General features: G+C 40.6%; 1 protein-coding gene across 1 annotated transcript; it reads left to right on the top strand.

Moving 5' to 3' along the window:
- The first annotated feature begins 53 nt into the window (after positions 1 to 53).
- On the top strand, positions 54 to 14782 carry MTPAP (mitochondrial poly(A) polymerase). The gene is given in 10 exon segments (XM_075082549.1): positions 54 to 306; positions 2550 to 2722; positions 3254 to 3487; positions 3819 to 4043; positions 8610 to 8821; positions 10770 to 10996; positions 12255 to 12347; positions 12453 to 12526; positions 14281 to 14593; positions 14596 to 14782. Coding segments are annotated over 10 exon segments (1767 nt in total). The 5' UTR covers positions 54 to 137; the 3' UTR covers positions 14643 to 14782.
- Positions 14783 to 22720: the final 7938 nt, after the last annotated feature.

Raw genomic sequence — 22720 nt, 5'->3', positions numbered from 1 at the left:
CGGGGCGGACCGGTGCGCCGGGAGCCGCTCCGCCCCAGACGGCGGAAGGTTGAGCCTCGCCGGCCGCCGTCGAATGCGGCGGCCGGCGCCTGCGCAGAGTTTGGTGCCGGCGGTGCGGTGCGCGGCGCTGCCCCGTAATGGCGCACCGCGCGGGCGGGTGCGCGCTTTTCGTGCTGCGGGGCCGCCTCCGCCTCCCCGCCCCGGCGGCCGGCGGCTGTGCGGGCCGCGGGCAGGCCCGCCTGGACTCCTCCGGCGCCGCGCTGCAGAGGGCGCCGCTGGCGGCCGGCGCCGAGGAGGCGGGTGAAGGTAGGGGTCGCCGGGCCGCGCCGCGTCCGCCTCAGGGCCCGGCGACAGCGCGGGACCGGGGTGGCGCGGCGGGTCGTTCCCGGGGCGGGGGCGATGAGGTGAGGCGTGGGATGGCCGCCTGTTGTGTCTCGGCGGGCGCCCGGCGCCGGGAGGGGCTGGGCACCGCGGCGGCCGCGGGGTCGGGCGCTGCTCTCCCGGCCGCAGCGGCAGGTGCAGCCCAGGAGCCGCTGTCGCTGCCTGGGGCTTGGCTTATAAATGTGGTGTCAGCTCGAGGTAGGCGAAGTGAGAGACCCCCTTAAAAAGGCAGAGGAAACGTTTGACTGACGCTGTGTCCTTAGTGCACGCCAGAACCGGCGAGGACCGGCCACCGCTGATGTGCTGTAGCTTGGCTGTACCCTGTCACTTAGTGTTAATGCACCTGTGAGCCTGAGGCCTGCGCCTCTACTTATGTTTCAGAGCTTGAAAAACATTAGGAGGCAACCTCTTTTTAAAGGGAGAAGGTCAGGCGGTATTAACAGTTTCACAAAAACAACAGTCTCTTGCTGTTCATATCCTTGTAGTAACAAGCATGCAGCAAATTGGATTAAGGAACAATTACAGATTTCAGTTAATCATTCTTATTTTGGTGTATAAATTCGATTGTTAGTCTCATCTGGCTCGCTGCATGACCAGTGAATGCTCACATTAACATCAGCATGCAGAGGGCAGTATTAGAATATGTACAAGCACCATGTGGAGGATGGGGCTTCTTTTTCCAGCAGCAGTGCTGGTGTATACCTGTTTAAAACGATTGTGAAACTCTGGCACTAACTCGAAAAGTTGTATGGAACAGTGGAAGAAAGCAAAGTGGACTGCTTGTCGTGTATTTAAAATGCTTACAACCTCCATCTGGATGTGATCATCTGCATCTGTGCTATGCTCAGACTGTGCAGATGACAGCAGAGCCAGGAAGAGATGTCAGATTGCAGCTTCTGCTATAGCAACTAGACACGTACAGGTAGTAAACCAGGCAGGAATCACATAGCCACTCTGGCCTAATGCAGAGAGCTGTGGGAGTGGGAAGATCCGGGTTCATCTCCTGATTGTGTCACTCGTCCTGGGACTTTTCCTTTCTACATCTCAGTCAATTCTCTGCCCCCATGAAAAACAGAATATTTATCATCTTCATAAAGTGCTTCTTGGTCATCTGATGAAAAATGCTGTGTAAAACTAAGCTATTGAAACAACTACTTTGGGTATTTATTATTTACAAGCCTGTGAGAGCTCAATAAACCTGTAAAATAAACAATTTTTAAAAATGATAATAAATACTAACAAGTGTCCTGAGATGATAGCTAAAATTTTCTTGTGGGTTCCTCAAAATCAAAAGCGTAGAATAAAGAGCTCTCTGTTGACTCTTTCTGTAGCAGATAGCTGCAGGGAAATAACTGCATGTTCTGGAGCTTCCCAGTCTGAATTATAAATGGCAGTGTTATCAGGTAGCAGCTTCACAGGCTCTGGTAATGTGGTGTGATCAACGGATTAGTTTGAGAGTTCTGCAGGGAAGTAGTTATGATTTCAAATTTGAGACATGGCCCCTTTGCCTGTATGCAATCAAGAAAAAAGTTTCTCTGTTTCTGGATGTTCTAGCACTTCTCATTTCCATGTTGATTCTGTAGGCTGTCAGCAGCAATACAGATTGCTAGCGGTATGGTGAGGTATGACTGATGTGTGGGTTTTTTGTAGTAGAGTAGTTGAAAGTATGGTATTAAATTAAAATTTTGAGTAGGAGTTTACTGTAAAAGAAGATGATGAATTGTAAAAATAAGCAAGCGTTGAATTGTTCCGAAGGTGAAAGTGATGGTTTTGCGGTATCCAAGAAAGATTCTCTTTTCTGTGCAGCTTGCCAAAGGTCTAGCTCTGTCTCATACCCTAGCTGGTATTTCCAGACTTGTATGTAGAGTTCGACTGGGTGTGATGATTTTTTTAATGGTGAACAGCAAATCAAAGCAGAGCTAAGATCCCTGTATCATCAAGCTTCCTGTGGCATCCAGTGAAGTTAGTATTCTTCCTACATTTCCTATTCCTTACTTTTAGAAGTGTTTGTGTCTTTCATCCATTCTTCATAGTTTTTTGTTTTAGACAGCCAGGGCAAACCTTTGTTCAGTTGTTCGTTCCCGGACGAGGAGGTGAAGCATACTGAAATAAGTTTTAAATCTTTTTGTTTATATAGAAAAAACATTGATACTTGTTTCTTCTCACAGATGCTGAAGTCAGTATCAGGAAGAAGACATTCACTGAGGTTCAAACAGAACGATTGGAGCAAGCAGAACGGACTGTTTTAATTAAGTGCCCACCAAAAATTACCGAAAAAAAATTATTACAGTATTTATCCAGTCATGGAAACATTAACAGTCACTTCTTTTTTGAAAATCGGGTAAGTAATTAACAACTTAAGATAAAATCTAGATGAGACAAAAATAAATGCTAGCATTTGGTCAAGCCTTCATACATGTAAGTTAACAAATCATTTACAATATAGATATTAGGTTTTATCTTTTTTATTGTTTACAAGTTGCTGAGCAACAGGTTTTTATTCATAAGTCAGCTAAGCAACACCTCTAAGGGATAGGTAGCAACCTGTTTTGCACTAAATATTTGAAACTTTTATATGTTTGTTCTTCTAACAATAGAGCTAACTTTTTTATGTGCTTCTTGAGCATTACAGTTGTGAAGATAAATAGATTTTAGAACTTTTATGCTTAGTGCTTGCTGCCAAGAATAGCATATCTTAAATATTTTTGACCTCTTGTGAAAAAGTGTCTAAAAGGTGTTGCAGTACAGAACGTAGCATTCAGCTTCAGGGCTGTTGTATTAAACTGTCTCTGCTCCCGGGAACATCTGAAAAATCAGTTCAGGGCTTGTATGCATTCACTAACCCTGTCTGTTTCCGTTCTTAATGTTTTAGGGTATCCATGCTTTAGTAGAATTTTCTGAAAAGGACAGTATAGCCTCATTGCAAGATGCTATTGGAATCCCAAGTCCTGCAGAGCATCATGTTGTCCCATTTAAATCTAGACTTTTTACTTTCACACTGAAAAACCCAGTGAGTCAAGCTGCTGAAGAGACACCAGTTCAACTCTCTCCTCAGTCTCATATTCCAGTGAAAGAGCTTATTCAAAAGCTTTGTCATGCAGACAATGTAAGTATAGGTTTCTAGATCTCTGTCAGTTAAAAATGAAGCATGCCTATTTCAGATTTGCAAGTGGTCACGTGCAACTTATAAAGCAATTTATTTCTATTAAAATTTTAAAAAGTAACCCCTGTTAGAATTTTGTGTGAATGGTTCTCTTACATTGAAACAAATAGATGAAATTAGTCACTTTGACAAAATAATTTCTTCTGTATGAAATAAACCTGTTTGAGATTTAAAAAAAAACTTTTAATTGAAATGATATTCAGTGGATGAAAATATATGTTAAAAGATAGAAGACGGGTCATTGTATTTTTACAGTGTTTATTTTCTTAACTAGATAAGCAGTCAGATGTACATTCTACTGAATGAGTATCAGCTTACTGAAGAAAATATCAAGCTCCGATTTCTGGCCTGTTCTCTGGTTCAGGATTTCGCACGTGCATATTTTCCAGACAGCACAGTAAAGCCATTTGGCTCTTCAGTCAATACCTTTGGCAAATTGGGATGTGATGTGGACATGTTTCTGGACTTCCATGATATACGAAAGCATGCTACAAAAATGGTAAGACTGTGGTGTGCATCTTCAGTCTGTTGGATTTCTTCAGCAGAGCAGCTCATTTGCTGTTTCACACACAGGAATCAGTTTGTTTATACTTAGATTTTACATGAGTTCATACTATGGACTCTGAACAAGTTTATCTGAATGTTTAGAGTTGAACACTTTCAGAAGCTGGATGTGACATGACAGAGAACTTCCTTGCAGCAGGAAGAAAATGATTTGGTGTTTGCATAGACTTTGTACTGTCAAGGTGATTTTTCACTGGGGAAATAAAATCTCTCATCCTCTGAAATTGATTTGGCAATGTCAGACCTTCCCATCCTACTGTTGGGTTTTCTTCTCTGGAGCTGGTGGGCTTCTTCCATGCTATTTTAAGCTTTGCTTTGATTTTTAGGGTCCCCCATGTGCTGAAGCATAATAATTTTGTGCATGTGTGTACATGTGCATTTTGGGAGGGTTGTCAGGTTCTTTTCCTTCATTTAAAGACTTGACTTCATGCTACAGAAAAGATACTGAATTATGTACTGGGATGCATATATACGTACACAAGGGTGTGTGGAGGTGTGAAAGTTTAAGACCTCCCGCGATAGTACTGGGGAGTAGTTGCAGGTGGCACACATGTTCATGTTTGTGGTGTCTGTCCAGAGAAAATTACCATGTTAACGGCACTTGATTTTCATTGTGAAGGGAATTAGTTGACTTACTCCTGAAAGGAACCTGAGGATAAGCTGCTCTATGTGAACTGCAGATGTTTTGGGGACCAGGACCCAGGAGCAAAACAGGAACCAAGCCAAATCAATAATGTAGATATTTCAGCCATCAGACTTCCCATAAGATACTTTATAATTATTTGAATGCCTCATTGATAATACAACAGTAAGCACCAAGACAAGTGGTGATTACTAAGCAAGTGGAGAGGCATGAAAATGAAATGCATACACTCACTTGAATTTGCTGACCACAGTACAGAATTTGCATCAATACCTTAAAAAGTTGGAGGCTTACAAGGCTTCAGTAAGTAATATTCAGTACAAAATATTGCCTTTTTCAGTTCATGTATTAAATTTCATCTTAATCATGTCTTAACCCATACTATGATTTGGAAATCTGCACTATGTAACTAAGTTCACGTGTTTAGTGTTGGGATTTGGGCAGCTTCAAATCATAATGGTTATTTAGAGTAGGTTTTGTCTTGGTCCTTATGTGTGTAGGCATAAAGAATGGGAAAGACAAGGCATTTTTGGAAGGCTTTTACCTCCTGCTGCTGTTTTTTGACTGTGGACTGCAACCACAGATTGCCAGCTCATGTCCAGCTTTTCATCTACTAGTACTTCCAAGTCCTTCTTGGCAGGGCTGCTCTCAATCCCTTCATGCCCCAGCCTGTATTGATATCAGGGCTACCTTGCACCTGGCCATGTTGAACCTCATGAGGTTCACATGGGCCCACTTCTTGAGCCTGTCCAGATTCCTCTGGATGGCATGCTGACCCTGAGCACCACTCAGCTTGGTGTTGCCTGCAGACTTGCTGAGAGTGCACTTGATCCCACTGTCTATGTCACTGAGGAAGATACTAAAAAGTACTGGTCCCAATATGGACCCCTGAGGGACACCATTCACCACTTACACTCTGTGTCGTGCAGTGAGGCTTTTGTCTGGTTTGCAGGAATAGTGTTGATGCACTAAAGATGATGATATTGTTGGTTTTGTTGAAATTTTAGAGTGCTAAAATGTGGGCATAGCTGCTGCATCAGTGTGAAAGTATGTACAAAATTAAGATACATTAGAGCATTGTCCTGTAATGGAGTGTAAAAATCTTTAGTGTAACTCTTGTGTCTCAGTTGAAGCATAGCCAAAATGGGAGGCTAAGGTGCCAGCACCTAGAGAGCTTTGTACTTTGTAGGTTTGGTGGGTTAACCCTGGCTGGCCTCTAGCTGCCAACCCGGTTGCTCTCTCACTCCCCCCTCCTCAGTGGGATAGGGGAAGAAAATAAAACGAAAAAACTCTTGGGTCGAGATAAAGACAGGGAGAATACTTACCAATTACCATCACAGGTAAAACAGACTCAATTTATTCCCAGTTAATAACAGAGTAGGACATTGAGAAATAAAAAAAAAAAATTAAAAACACCTTCTCACCTCAGCTTCCGTGGGGGTCCACCGTGGACCTCCGTGGGTTGCAGGAAGACAGCCTGCATCACCATGGTCTTTGAGGGGGTGTGTGCTTCGGTGCCTGGAGTGCCTCCTCCCCCTCCTTCTTCACTGACCTTGGTATCTGCAGGGTTGTTTCTTTCACATTTTTCTTACTCCTCTCCCTCAGCTGCTGCGCAACATTTTTTACCCCTCGTTAAATATGTTATCACAGAGGTGCCACCAGCATCGCTGATGGGCTCAGCTTTGGCAAGCAGCAGGTCTGTCTTGGAGCTGGCTGGAACTGGCTCTGTCATGTGAGGAGCAGCTTCTGGTGTCTTCTCACAGAAGCTACCCCTGCAGCCCCCCACTACCAAAACCTTGCCATGCAAACCCAATACAGTAGGAAAATAAGATGTTGGGTATCTCTCTTGTAATAGGCAAAAGACAATACTTCAGAGGAAGGCAAAAGTCTCATATAGTTGGCAGTGTGATTTACAGGGATAATGATAGCCTCCCTAGCAAACTGTGTTACTAGTATATATAACTCGACTGTCTTAGAACAAGTAAAGACCAGGGGAGGTAGCTTTAGTTGTAAGATGATACAGCAGCAGTGGAAGGGTATCTTCTGGTTTCTGCGCTATTGAAGCCTTTCAGGAGGTGCTGCAATGGAGGAGGACCAGGTGTTGCAGCACCTATTTACATTTAATAACATTTTTTGAGTCTTATGGCAAACTGATTACTGATTGTGAATTAAAAAAGCAGCAAAAGTGAGAGCATCCTTTACCACGAGCAGATTATCAATGCAGTGTTTGACCATGGATAGTGTGTTTTTAACGTGCAGGCAGTTTGGGAGATTAGTGAATGACTTTAAACAGAGTTCTGCAATATTTTGAAACAGTTTTTGCGTTAAAATAGTTATGCTTCTTGCTGAGGCTACTCTATCAATTTACCCCTGAGTAATAGTTTACTTACCTACATTTGCTGTTTTGAGCAACATGGGAAGGGGGAGAACCACAGGGTTGGGGCAAGTGTATCAATACTTTATCCCCCCAGCTGGCACCAAAGCTATGTATGAAGGTCCTATCAATTATTAGGAATGTCTGTTTTATCATTACAAAAAAAGTCTTCATCCAGCTTCTGAGAGATATTGAGGTGTTGTCTGGGAAGGCATATTGTGATTTCTGTCACAAACATAAAGGTCTGAACACTGGCACACCGACACGTCAGCTGAGTCCCCATCTTTGTTTTTCTTGTTACCCACCTCAATGTTGATAGTTACAGGCTCCTTTCACTTTGAGCCAGCCCTGCTGTAGCATGCAGCTACACAGCCAAATGGGATTAGGGACCTCTGTCCTTGAATGTTCAAACTCATGCACTGGCTGGAGAACTCTTGGCAAGAGGAGAGCAGAAAGAGTCACCTCAGGTTTTGCCAGAGCGACTCAGAAATTCGGCACATAAAGTGAGTTTGTGGGAAAGGTTGCAAGGTCCAGAACTTCTGAATTGTTTCACTTGTTTGTGAGTGCATGTTTTCTTTGCACCAACCTGGTGACAACGAAAGTGACCTCCTCTGTGTCTCTGAGGACCAGTTAGGTCACTGTGTAACGCTGTTTGTATAGTATGCATTCACCCATGACATGTTCCCAGGGAGAGGAAAGTCAGTGTCAAGTACTGGATTAGCAAACAAAGATAGCTGAGGCTTAAAAACATAGACTATAAAGCGAACAGAGATTTCATAGGTATGATGCTATTTTATTGAGGTATAAACTACAAAAATGACAATTCAGAATACAAAGACAGGAAAATTCATGTCTGATGTTGTCAGAATACATTTCCATGGGGGTTTTTTTATTTGTTAGAAAAAATGTATCTGATTTGAAGTGATTATTTTAAGTCTTATAGAATCTTATCTTCATTTTGAAGGATTAAGTAATTTGCATGCTAAAATTTTATAATTTTTTAAAATGGAAAAGACATTTTCCTTTACACTGCTACTTGATTCACTAATAACACATTCTTCTTCGAGGATTTGAAATTGAATTACTGGTTTGAAGTTAACAGTGATTTGGTTGTGTTTTGCCTGTCTTTAATTTAATTGTATGCTCTTTTCAGTCAGAGCATATATACTCTCTCGGAAAGTCCAGAATTACATGTTGTAGGCAATAGTGAGATGTAGTAGTATTATATCCTCATCTGAACAAGTAACTTTACAGTAAGTTGATTGCTATCAACCTGGAAAGAATGAATCACTGAAATAGAATTTAAAAGAGAAGGCAATATGTTTTTACCTTCTTTTAAGTTCTGTGGGCTGCTTTGAATAATTCTTGTCTTTCAATTTCTAATTGTACAAGCTGCTTTGCAAACTGTTGTAGTCTTTCAGAACTATTCTGAAATGTCTCTTTGGTTCCAGAGCTAACAGTTTACTTTTAAAATTCTGTGTTAGAAAAAAGGTCCCTTTGAAATGGAATATCAGATGAAAAGATTACCATCTGAAAGATTAGCAACTCAGAAAATTCTTTCTGTGATTGGTGATTGCCTTGATAATTTTGGTCCGGGATATGCAAGTGTACAGAAGATACTCAATGCTCGCTGCCCGCTGGTGAAATTTTCCCATCAACCAACAGGATTCCAGTGTGATCTGTCAGTGAGCAACAGGTGAGACCTGGTTTTAAATAGTTTAGGAAGAATACTAATGTACTTATGTTCTGCAAACCTGTAATGAAAACTGTTTAGTCTACTCCTTTCTGTGTTCTTAACAAATGTGAATGTTGGCTCCAAAAGTAAATAGGATATTTTTGACTTCTAGAACTTAGGTTTAATGTGCTTAAGATACCTTTCTCCAGCATAGGAAATACTTGCTAGCTGAAACTGAAGACTTGAAAACCACTCTATACAATAAAGTTGGCTTGTAAGGAATTGAAAGAAGGCAGTGTTTGTTAGTGATTACTTCCCTTCATTTAGATGGGTATAAGCACAGCCTTCTTTTGATTGCTTTTCAGATTAAGCAGCTCCACTGTGTTAACTTTCAGTGATTGGGCTTCTAGTTATTTTGGTGTCCTTTTTTTCTTCTTAAGGGCCTGCATACACCTGTTTGCTGGCAAGGTATCTTGTATGCTAAATTAACTCACCTCATCAGAAAGCAGTCTGAAGCGTTACTGTCATTTAGGACCTTTTCACAGCAGTGCCCAATAGAGGGAGCAGGCTTCTTAGAAATACCTCTGCATCTATTTTTCCTCTTCCAGCTTGCTCTCATTTGCTATCACTTCTTATATTAAGAAATACCCACCTTAATCCAATATACATCCGTATCTCTGGTATAAGGGTAAGTAATTGAAAATGAGTTACTAACTCTTTTCATTGTTCTTAGGCAATGGTAAAATATGAGCGATTATCTTTTAGAATAATTTTGATATGACTTTTAGTGCAGATTTTGATTTGTGTACATCAGATACAATCAGATCCTAGACTTAATTTTCTGAATTACTCAAAGTTCTGTTTCAGAATATGCAGGAGTCGTTAAGGTAGTACTGAGCAAATGTCTCACAATAAAATTGCTTTAATATATGCAGCCACAGTGAAAGTCAGCATGCAGTTCTGTGCAAACTTCTTTGTAATTCTCTGCTGATGGTTTGGCTGGTTGGGACTGTGTGTGTTGTCTTGTTATCATTTGGAGCAATAACAAACCTCTGTGGACACAAGGAAGTGCGTCACAGATGATATTTAAGAAGTCTAGGTGTTATAAAACTGTCATGGTAAACTTCCCCAGAATGCTGTGGTGGATTTTTAGAAGAATTCAGTGCAAGGTTGGGAGTAGAAACTCCTGCAAGTGTAGTTCAACAAGCACTTTAGACTAAAACTGACCCCAGAGTAAGTTTTGCTCTTGCATTGTGCTTCCATTTTGCTTGCGCTTTTTCTTGCCCTCCCATTTGTATGCTACATGAATGTTTGTATGACCATATGATGAAGCAGATCAAAAGCGGATCCATCTGAATACCTTTGTCCTTCCAGATTAGTTGTTCTTTCGGCAGGATCAAACGTTTGTCATTTGAAAATTACCAAATGGGCTTGTTTTGCAGATTTCATTGTTTCTCTACACTTCATGTATTTTTCATTTTATTACTTTTTTAGATTAAAGTTGTAAAAGAAGTCCTAGTTGTATTTGTGTATTAGGATCGAGGTATTAGCCAATGTACCTCAAAGGCAATTGTGGCTAAACTATGTTTTTCACCTTGACGCTGCATAATTTCACTCCTGAGTGCTTGATGGTGTTTGTTTTGGTTTTGGTTTTTTCTCCCACTGTGATGCAGAACAAGGAAACAGGAAACAGTGCAAATGCAGTATTATCATTTATCCATAACTGTATCCTTCTTACTATGGAAAACGACCATGTATTTAATCTCGGACAACTTCAGACATTCTCTTCTATTTTTTTTAATGCATCAAAGTGGTTTATGGGGTTTTTTTGTTTGTATCTTTTTGGGTTTTTTTTATGGATACCCTCTTCCCTTATAACTGATGCTGTAGGGCTGAAGAGTGAACACTTCATTTAGTACTTCACAGTTCTCATAATTTACACGTCTCTTACTTTTCATTTCTTCTTCAGCATTGCTATAAGAAGTTCAGAACTCCTGTATATCTATGGCTGTCTGGATTCCCGTGTAAGAGCGCTGGTGTTCAGTGTGCGATGTTGGGCCCGCGTTCATGGACTTACAAATAGCGTTCCTGGTACCTGGATTACAAACTTCTCCCTAACCATGATGATCATGTTTTTCCTGCAGAAGAGATCACCACCTATCATTCCAACACTAGACCAACTTAAAGAACTGGCAGGTAAGGACAGCTCTTCCTGTTTTTATTGAAGTGACTTTCACATTTGTTTTCTCTAAAGTGATGAATAAACCCAAGCAATTTCTTTATGCTCTGAAATACTAATGCATATTATGTGTGTCTTAAGTTTGAGGGAATATACAAGTTTTACTTGGTGGGTGGTTTTTTTTGTGTGCAAATAATGCATTTTTAAAGGCAAAAAAAATATTTTTCAGTACAATACTGAGGTCTATGTAGAGGGATTAAGCTTGTTCTGTGCCTTAGATAATTAAAAGTAATTTATTTGCTCAGTGCTCCCATGCTGCCTGTTTTTTGTTTATTTTGTATTTGTTTTTTAGAAGACTTGCAGGATCTCAAATGTCTCTGCAGTTGTTAAGGATTTTGTGCAGATTGATATGATGTGTACTGTTTTATAGATACCAAGTGTTTAAAAGAAAGGCTGTATTTTTCCCTCACAACTTGTAACATCCTTGAGACTGTTCAGGCCATCTGCAGATAATTCTTATATCTTTGCAGACGAGCTGATCTGGCTGTTCCATGCATAGCTTTCAGGGTGTTGTTATCTTCCATAAATCTAATCAAAGCATAGAAAATTACATCCCAAGTTCTTGATTCGCCACTCATGCCTTCTGTGTATTGACATGCTTCTTTGGAAGCTTAGGGTGCTTTGAGTGGAGAAAAAGGTCTGTGTTCAGTTGCTTTAAAATCAGTTCAAACATTTCCATCAGAACTCTTATATAGAGTTTTTATACATAAAACAAAACACTTGCCCTGAGATTTTACAAGAATATTCCTAATTCTCTTAAATTTTTCAGAAAAAGATGGTGGACACTTTGGGTCTGATTTTTTTTGAAACCCTCAAATAGGTATTAACCTCAGAGTTTTGTGCTGTTTAGTATATAAGAAAGTTCTGTATGCAGAGATGTCAGGTTTGTTACTTAAAAGAAGCAGCTTCAGAAAAGCAAAGATGTCATATACCTTACTCCTGCAGGCTTTTGAAAATGTGTCATTTACTCATGCTTAAAGAAGCATGTCTTTGCTTCTTTAAAAAAGCATGACCTTTGCCTGTCCACGGACTTTTTTCTTTTAAGTCTTTAAACACTTAAATTGAACCTTAACCTGAAAGTTCACTTGTGAACTAATTTGATTTACTTTGTATGATAGCGTTCATTGAATTGTTGTGATGTTATCTGAATTTTAATAAATACAATGGCATTTTATTGTTTATCTCTTCAAAATATGCCCATGTTTTTTGTTTCAGATGAAAAAGACAAGCGTGTAATTGGAGGATGTGATTGCTCATTTGTTAGTGATTTAAGCAAGATTAAACCTACAAAAAATACAGAAACACTTGGTAGGTAAATCTTAACCTTTTTTTTTTTATTAGTATTTTTATGAGCATATTGAAAATAAACTTTTCCTTAACCTTACTGATGGCTATTGTTTTTCTTTCCCTTAGATGTATTGTTGGGTGACTTTTTTGAATACTTTGGAAACTTTGATTTCAGAAAGAATTCCATAAATCTTCGAAAGGTAAATGAATTTTAATCTCTCATCATCAGTTGAATTTCTCAGTCTGCTGTTTGACAAACTACATATGCTAAACAACAATTTCTGACATTTTTAATTGTATATACAAAGTCCAATTAAATTGGTTGTAGCCAGAAACTGAGTCCTTTCTGTGAAGGAAGAGAGTTTTCCTCTTGGAGCCTAATCATATACAGTGCCATTAAGAACAGTGTCATGACTTGGAGATGTTGGAAAGCACAATCTCTGATGCTAAACCTGTATGATTTTTTTTTGAAAACCTATAATAAAAGTGGCAATTTTAAAAAGCAGAAGCTTCTGTGCTTTTGCTTCTGTGAGAGGAAAACTTAAAATGTTGTGATGTATGTTATAGCAAAAGTCTATGACAAGCCCTGTACGCCAGCAGGCTTTGTATTTAAAGTTGGGAGTCCAGACCCAAACAGAGTCTGCATTAAAACTTCCAACTGAGTTCTGAAGCTTGCTTTTGGCACTTGAGTTTCCTACTGCAGTTTGTATCAGCCCACAGTAAGTGTAGTTACCACTCAGTAAGTGTGACAGATAGCATGATCTTTCTGTGCTTGCCAAGAGGTCTGCGCTATCGCTTTGGTTTACTTTATATTTTTAAGTCATGCTATTTATTGATATGTGTGCATGCAAGTATGATAGAAATACATATAAATTTAACACCTTAACTCGCTAGGAGTTCCTGCTGGGCTGCTTACAGGATGGGGGTTACAGTGCCATGTTGCTGCATGGACACTCTTGTTTGTGTTCTGTTTCCTGCTTGGGCGCTGTCGATTACTGGCATAAGAGCTCTTTTTCCTGCTGCAGGTTGATCTAGAAACTAATTCATTAAGCTGGAGAACTTTTGTTTGCTTTTAAGCCTTAAAAAAGGCAAGGAAAACCGTACACTGGTGGGAGCCTGAGCTAGTCAGGGGAAACATCTGTGCTGCTGCTGTTTCTCTGTTTAAGTAGTCAGTCCTTTTCACCCTGGGGCAAGAGTATGTAGGATGTACCTGGACAATCTTGGACTAGCATTAGCTGATAGGCTTCTGTTAGAGCTTGCGGTGGAAGGCTTGCAGAGGTTCTGTAATAGAGAACGGGTCAGCTAAGGAGCTTATGAGTGCTGTGCATTTAAATAGTGAATTACATATTGTACAACGCAAGTTGTTGACAACTACCAAGTGCCCAAAAGTGGACCATGACCTGAATAGTTTTGTACTTACAAGACAGACTGAACTGGGAGGAATTTCAGCCAAGGCAATAATCTTGTTTTGTTATACTAGCTTTTAATGAGCACTGTGAGACGAATGGTTTGAACAGTTTAAGTGCCTGTAGTAGTTTATCAAACTGGGCTATGCAGGTTAATATGACACATGCTCATGCTGCCCATACACAAATGGAGATAGGAGTAGGAGGTTGCAATGAGTGAGGTCTGAGGTTTGTGGAAAAGCAAATGGGAGAGTGGCCAAAAAGACTAAAAGCTGTAGCTGTGTGTTCTTTGCCTTGAAGGAAATCTAAGCTGAATGTGGCAAGGAAAACCACCACTAAGAGGATTCAGAGAACAGGAGTCATAGAGTCAGGTTGACAGGAAAATTAACTTGATTAATAAGACTTTTTTTGTTGCTGTTGTTGTTGCAAAAAGTTCTCTACTAGGTCAAAATGCTTGTAATGCTAATGTAATAACTCAAGAGATTTGTTACTTGTTCAGCCTATAATACATACATGCAACTTTGGCTTTTTCTTTATACTGTCTGCAGGGAAAGGAAGTAAATAAACCTGAGTCATCTCCTCTTTATATCTGGAATCCCTTTGAACAAGACCTTAATATCAGCAAGAATGTTAATCAGCCACAGCTGGAGAAATTTGTAGCTATGGCCAGAGAAAGTGCCTGGATTTTACAGAAGGAAGGTGAAACTCAGCGACTGATCAATAAAGAGCCTTGGGGACTGGCAGCCCTGCTGATACCATTTGGAAAAAGTAATTCCAGCAAGATGAAGAGTAGGATGAAAGGAATAGGAAGTGAAACAATCAGAAGCCTCTTGGACTCTTTAAAGTTAAATAATGCAAACAGTCTACAAAAAGCAGTGGGAAAGTGACTTTCAGCACAGAAACACAGTAGCTGATATTCTGTTTTAGGAATTGAATGTGACACACAGTCCGAAGAACATTACTTTTAATATTCCTAGTGTGGTGAAATGGAGAGTCAGATGACCTCTGTTTTCCATCGTGATGCTTTTTTGTACAGGTCTGCTTTCTTTCTGTACGTTTTCTCCTCCTTACTCTTCAGTTTTACATCTGTTTTATGAATGAAGACCATTCAAATGCAAGTTCTAGAGATACATTTTGGAAGTAGCCTTCAGATGAGCACTCAAAAAAAAAAAAAGGCTGACAGGAACAGCATGGGAAAAAGCTTTGGGAATTCTGTTGACTAACATACAAATGATAGGCTAAGTAAAAGCTCAAGAAACAACCACCTTTCAGTGAAACCACAGTTAAAAAAAGATGAATGTTAGAACCATTGCTTCCATTCCAGTCATGTTCTGGAAGCCAGTAAAACCGAAGTGCATGAATCTATTTTTGCAATTGTTTTCCATTGATGTAGATAGTGCCAAGACAAAATAAAGAGAATGGAATTAGATAGTAGGGTGTGCAGTTTCATAAAACATTGCTCTCCAAGGGTAGTGCAAGTGTTTTTTGGTGGGAAGGTGGTCGTGTTTACCACTTAATCTCAAATTTCTTCAGTCAACTCCCTTTTGTTTTCTGTACCCATAGGACTGGTTCCCACCCACACTTGTGTATACACTCATATTTCTCATTTTGCCTTCGACTTCACTTTAAACCTGTATTTCAGGTTCAGGCAGGGCCTTTTGTATGCCCTTGTTGCCTCGTCCCTCTCCTCAAAGTCGCTGCTCACTAGGCGACGCAAAAGCCTTCCTCTCAGTATCCTTTGCCGAGGGATCTGTCCCTTGCAGAGGTCCATAGAGAACGCTATATCATGCTGCAGTCCTGTTCCCAGTCTTGCCTTGTTTTTCAGATATTCAGAGCGGTGACTGTCACCCTTCCAGATCAGTTGGGCCAGTGCGAGTCAATGCTTCTTGCTGACTTAAAGCATTGAGTTCTCTGTCCATCTGCCACTAAAGAGAGTGTTGTAAGAGGAAGAGGGGAGGGAAGAAAGGAAGGAGGTCAGAAAGGGAAACGGCAGGCAGGCAGATGTCAGATAGATTTTTCAGGTACATTTGTGAGCATTCTGCCTGTCCAGTCTGAGAGCCACACGTGTGTTAAAACTAAATGGCGGCGGTGATAAGAACTGTACAGACTGCTGTCTTTATTAACAGAAGTTCTGTGCAAGAAATCGCTATAACTCAGAGATTATCTCACAGATGCAACATCGATGTTTATGATTATTGTTTCATTTTCAGTATTTTTAGATTCTTTAATGTTTCAGTAGTATATGATTTTTGTGTAGACTTTCTTTCTAATGGTATAGCCTGAACAGTTTAAAAGTGGTTTATCTTTTCCCTGAGGTATTATTTGTTGGAAATACTGTGGTCAATAATGCATACTTCCAAAGTATTTGTGAAAGCTGGGCAAGGAAAAGCACTTTCCAGCAGTTGGCAGACTAAAGGGTTAGACTTTGAGTGGCAAGAAGACCCTCTTACAGATCAATTCCATATTTATTTAGAGTTTAATATTCATATATGTCCATTTCTGATTCATTAATGTTTTCTGAAATAATGACTCACATGGTCATTATCTTGGTCACAGAAATAAATTCTCATATTAACTTCTTCAAGATTGAGCCATGAATTTGAAACTTAGTTTCCTACCTAAATCCTGGTGATAGTGTGTGAATGTCTTGTTTGAGACTGGTGTGAAGTTTGTTGTCACTTGTCATTGGTGCTAACCCAAAGCCTTTGATAACAGGCTTGGCACTGGTGCTGTAAGGAGCCTTTTGCTACCTTAATCTTTTCAGAACCTAGAGGTACATTCTCTGCTGTTTCCCCAGCAATAGACTTTGAGGCTTTTTGAAGCTTTTTGAAGATTAGGGCAGTACTCAAGTACTTGTGAGATTCCTTTTTTCCAGCTAAACAAAATGGGTAACACTGCAGTGTGTCCCTTATCAGTGACGGAAGCATACAGCAGCACTGTAGCAGTGTCTACCTACTTGCATTATATTCACAGTGACATACATAGGAAAGATTTTATGAGAATTTTTGATACATAGGCACAGGGCACTTGTAGTCAAATACCAATAAACTTTGTACTTTGGTTATACAGTTAAGCCATGCTGAAGCACATGCTTCACTTATAAATGTGTATAGGCATTCAAGCCGCTTAGTATTCCTTAAAAGGCAGGGCAGAGCATGGTTACTGTACATGCAGTGCCTTTCAGCATCGCTTTTCTGTTTAGACTGCCTGTCCCTTTTGGGAATAATTCTGAACCCTTTTCATGGCTGCAGGCCAATTTCTGAAAAGAAGAGAGAAAAGCCAAAAGCAGTGTTGTAGCCATGGAAGTGCACAGGTGATTATTTCAGATGTCTGCAAGTCCAGGGAGCTGGAGGCCAGCTGGTGAGTGAAGCCTAGAGACTTTGAGGAGCAACTATCGTTGGTGATATAAATGAGCCTGACAGGCAGCTTTCATAGAGGAGGCTGCTATCTGGGGGTGGAGAACCGACTGTAACCTTCCCTGGAGCATGAGCTGTGACTGGGAGAAAAGCTGCATGACACTGGTGGAACTGAAGCCACCTGTGGGAAGAGAACCAGACAGAGAAGAGGAGGACCAAGATTTGAGGGAGTGTATTTAGCAAATCAAGAGAGATGGTGTGGTTGTAACTTCCTGAGGGCAGCAGCTTTATCACACTGAAGATGGTTAGAAATTATCAATTTGGCTCTGTCAGTGAAAAGGGTTGGATATTTGTCAAGAAAGGGCTATGGTGACAGTCTGGATTTGAGAGTTTGTCATATGGTCCGGAAACTTGTAAACAATGTCTCGACAAGAATGAGGCAGTAAGTTTTAGTCACTTCTCAAACTTGGCACTGGTGTGCTACATCGTGGGGTAGGACTGTTGGGGAGGCCACGTGTAAGGAACATCAGTTCAGTAAATATGTTTTTGCCCTCACTGGGAATACTTTTCAGTGCAGTCTCACATTCCCGGGCTCTTAACTCATTAGGGAAACTGAAAACATTTAAAAGTTCCTTGCCCTGAGAAAACGCTCTTTGGGACATTAACTTCAAGTTAACATTTATTGCCAGGGATTTTCTTTTTTCCTAAATGTTTGATGCTCACAATAGTTGCAGGAATGGGTTGTGCTACAACTGCTACTGTTCCATCATTCCGCCGTAGCTTACTGGGAATCTGCAGCTTTGGTCTACAGTTAGCTGCTGGGTGAGTGTCTGTGTGTGATGCTCATGGCTAAGACAGTCACAAAACTGAGGCTTCCTGGCTGGTAGCAGGTACTCTATTCCTCTGCTTCAACGTCAAAACTACAATTCCCACTTGGAATTCTCTCCTCTTGACTTTGGATCGCAGTATAATTCAGGTTAGGAGAGACCTCTGGGCCTAGTCCAGCCTGGTCTTCAAGTGGGATCAGCTGTGAGATTAGACCAAGTTCCTTAGGGCTTTATCTAGTCAGGCCTTGAAAATCTCCAAGGACAGGCTGAACAACCTCTCTGGACAACCTGGTCTGTAATACACTGCTACATGCTTGTCACTCTTACTGCCATCCACTACAAATGTTGAGGTTACTCCTTCACGTAAAGACCCCCCCAGTCTTTCCTTCTTCCTTTCCTGTCTTTACTGAGGAGCTTGTATCCATCCAGCACAGTGCTCCCGCCACATGTGTTATTCCAACTGTGCTGTAGTAACAACATGAGGAGCTTTAGTTCCTCCTGCTTGTTCCCCAGGCTGCCACATATTTGTATCCGTACATTTGAGGTGGGTATCTGTTCATCATTTTTGTTCTCGAGGTCCCTCTTGTTACCATCACCCTGCACCCTTTGCTCTCAATCCATGTCCACTGCTGCCTCACTTAACTTGGTTATAATTGTCCTCCTCCCTTATTGTTCCTAGCTGAAAGCCTTGATATGGACACTGCTCCTACCCAGTTTGCAAAGTCCCCTCCTGCCTAAAAATTAATTTCTAAAATGATCTGCAGGAAAAGAAGAAGTTGTGAGTACCAGATTGGCATGACTGAAAAGCAGCAGGAAATACATTTGTGCCTCTGCAGGGGAGTGTGGTGGAAATACCTGACCTAGCCTCAGCTGTGCTGGTGCATCTGCAGAGAAGCACCTAACACCATGTAGAGACACTTGTGCAGGTGTGGAAGAGGACTCTGCTGCCCAGCAGAGCTTGTCAGCTTGGGTTTGGCATGTTGCTGATGCTCCGTCAACTTCTGAGTCCAGAGCAGTCAGGCTCTCAGCGGCAACGCAACTGTGCTCCCTGCTTGTGCTGGGTCTGTGGTCAGTGAGGAAACGTGTTCTTACAACAGCATGCCTTCGTTCGTGCAAATTTATTTCTAAGTTCAATTTACTTTATACTCTTGGGGCAATATGGGCTATGTTTTTACTTGACAAAATTTTGCACCTTTGGACAAAGGAAAGATAGAAAAAGAACATTTATTTAAATAATTTTGCCAACAAGCTAGTTAAAGATCCATGCCAAGTTCAACTGAAGGAAGTTTAGGATTTCCAGCCTGGGATGCTTTCGAGATCTGATGAATCAACAATTAGGAAGTTTTTCAAAGTGAAATAATCCTGTTCACTGGTAAGCTCTCTCTTCCAAATGCTTTGTCTTGCTTATTGGAAAATTACCACCAAGGTTCTCTCATAGTACAAAATTCTTCTGAACATCATGAGTAATTTGAGGTCAGTTTGTTTAAAACAAAGTGTTAGGATTTATACACGGCTAACCTGTGCCTGGAGGTAAAATCTCTTGCTCCGTAAGTCCTCTTAGTTGAAAGTCTTGATCCACTGCTTTTGCAGACCTGTTAGTTGTACTTTCTTTAAGTAGAGGGTTGTTTGGCTTTCTTTTGCAGGACCTTCTTGGTTCTTCTCCCCCTCCCCATTGTCTTTTCATCATATCTGATCTGTAAAAAATAGAATTTCATTTGGCCCATAGTATTTTGTGGAGCAATAGTGAATACAGCTGCCATCAAGAAATGGGTAGTTTTTAATAAAAACGTGGCTTTCATGTCGCAATGTAAGTTTTTGACTGCTTAGTTTCTTGTGTAGATTGTGTCTCCATGCTGCCTTTTTTGTGGCTCATAGAGGGATCAATTAGCTGGACTTGATGAACCTCACCTATAGCGAGCATGTATTTTTAGGAAGCCTGTTCTTTTAAGAGACTTGTTTAACATGGTCTGTAGTATTAGAAAGCAGAAGTTACCTGCAAATATTTTGAGACACCCTTCAAAATAATTTATTTTCCCCTGTTGTTATGGGGAAAACTATGTTAAATTTGTTTCACAGAAAGGCTTCAGAGATAGGTTTTTGTTCCCGTGCTGAGCTCTCTTGTGCATACAGATTTGTAGTCAACGTAAACAGTGTGGCCCTGCACAGGAATCTTGCATGGAACAACTCCCAGAATATGTCTTCTACGTATTATCCTCACAGCCCGATGGGGGAAGTAAAAGCGCCACGAATTACTAAGGCATGGCCTCCCATTTGTGTTGCTGACTCCCCAGGATGGAACGATTCTCGTAATTCTGTATCGCTTTTTCTTATGTTGGACACATGCAAAACACTGCTTTTCTGCAGAAGGAGGTATGTATGTTAGAAGTTGGATTGTTAGGATGTAAAGCAGTATTATTTAAATTCTTTCCAAATATTTACATCTTAAGTTTGGTTTTCTAAAGTCCTTCTGTAGAAGCTACTGCTGGAGATTTTCAGGATAAGAGAAAGGACTGGCAGAATACGTAAAGGCTTCATATCTCAAGTAATTAGATAAATGGTAATTACTATTAGATTAATTATCAAAAATAATTATATAGTGGAAAGTAATACATGTAACAATCCAGCAGAAACAAGGAATACTGCCTTGCCTCTTTGAACCAATTTTCCTCCCTTAATTTGCTGTAGTCCTCCCAGTAGTGCACTACTTTTACAAAGCCTGGGATTTGGGAGAGCATACTGAATGGAAATTACAATATTCAGTACATGGGAGGGTGAGTATTTAGCCACTGCAGTAAATAAAAAACAAGCGTTACTGACTCCATTGTGAAATGAGATTCAGGGATTTTGTGACTCCAAAAATACAATATAGAGAATTGTTCTGTGGATCTTTAGGTGACTCATACTTCTTTTGAAAATTATCTTTGGTCACCTATCAAAAGAGGGTTTGCTATAATTGCTTGATATCTGAGCTTGCAAAGTAAGATCTCATTTGAAATGACCATGATCTGTTTTGTTGAGACACTAAAAACCTTAGCTATTACAGTTCTGCACTAAAATCCATGTTTAAGAGGGTTTGCGTCACAGTTGGCTTAGGAATATTATCACTTTCAGTTATCTTAAAAATGCAAAAACGTACAGATAGCAACAGACTTTCACACTCCTCCCACTTAGGCTGTATGATTTTAGTTCCCCTTTTTACTATAGACAATATTTTCAATCTTTAAAATGTTTTGCAGCAATTAATTTTGTATTTCTTCTAGGAGATAAAAAATAAAGCAAAAGATCTCCTCTGTGCTTGTTCAGTAAGTTGCTCTTCCATTGTGCTGTTGAAGTCTTTGATGATATAAAGAATAAACTTTCTGGCACTTTCCTTCCTCAGAAGTGCACAGAGGATTTTTGCATACTGAACCAAGGAGGCATTTCGTAGAGCAATGGTTTTGAACTGTTGATCTCTGAACCCCTCGGTGTCCAGGGAACAATGTCTAAAGAGCTCACCAAAAAAAGCTAGAAAACAAAACCCTGAGAAAGCCAACCTGACTGACAGCCAGCTTCGATTCGCCCAACAGAGGTTTTTAACTTTGGGGATTTTCCAAACAAAGCAAAGGTCAAACCAACTGCTGTTGCGTCATGGTTGGAGATGTAGCATTTATTGCATTCCAGCATCACTTTATGATTAATAGTTTTTTTAAGTAAGTGGTGGTCTGTGAAGAGTATGTCTCTGTCACTTACAAAGCATGGTTTATAATGAAGAGAGCAGAAATGATATTTTGGATGTCTGACGAACTCTGAAAGACATCTCTTAATGCAGAGAGAAGAGATTTTTTCTAGCAGGATATCTAAAATTTCTGAACCCTGCCCTGGCAAAAAACTTGTCTTATATCCTTATAAAGGGGGAATGTGGGCGCCTCAGTTTGTCTTGATTTAATTTTATCCCACATGTATAGGGTTACAAGTATGTGGCAGTTAGGCATAAGTGATAGGATTTTATGCTCCAAATGCTGGTAAGAGAGAGGCTTCAGATCACATAGGTTAATGCAGACTTGATTCAAAGGCACCTAGTCCAAATCTCCTACACTTTTTTAGACCCCACCCACCAGTGCAGCACAAGACTATAAATATTAACTACTGCCAGCTGCTCACTCCCAGTAGGGATGCCTTCCCCTGAAGTTAATCTTTCTGATTCAGTGGGGACTGAATTCATTGCCAAGCCAACCCAGGGACTTGTGAAGCCTGAGAAAGCAAAGAACGGTTGGTCATCCCTGTGCCCCATTCCCGGCGTTTTTTTCCTCCTGACTCCAGTAACACCAGGACACAACCCTAAAATTCTTCTCAGATACAGAAAGAGTGGGCAATGATGTTATGGCATGGCCATTTCTATTCCTCAGATTTGTACAATTTATGTCGTTGGGGGGAATGGACATTTTTATCTAGCATCTTCATTCTGTTTTTAAAAAAAAAAGATGAAACATTTTTTTTTTTCCCCTGGAGTTTAATAAGTTAGAGCTTTTAGAGTTGTGCTTCACTTGCTCCCATGTTTGTCCTGGCAAAAAGCAAAATTTAAAGCTGAGCCTTTTTCTGCTGGGTGTTTTTCTTTTCTACGATGAACGCAAAATATGCAGTTGGTGTCGTGAGAGCAGTAGGTGCAGGATTCAGCTGACACTTCCCAGCACAAAACTGTCTTGCCAGGCCGTTGAAGATACATGACAATGATTCATTTCGGTGATAACGCAGCAGGAACACAAGTCCAATTGTTTGCTATGTAGGTCAGAATGGGGCATGTTGGCATCTCTGTTTGCAGACTTTAC

Source organism: Phalacrocorax aristotelis, chromosome 2 (genome assembly GCF_949628215.1).
Source record: "Phalacrocorax aristotelis chromosome 2, bGulAri2.1, whole genome shotgun sequence".
NCBI classification, from domain to species: Eukaryota; Metazoa; Chordata; class Aves; order Suliformes; family Phalacrocoracidae; genus Phalacrocorax; species Phalacrocorax aristotelis.
The sequence above is the reverse complement of the archived record's forward strand: the minus strand, read 5'-3'. Positions and strand labels throughout refer to the sequence as shown.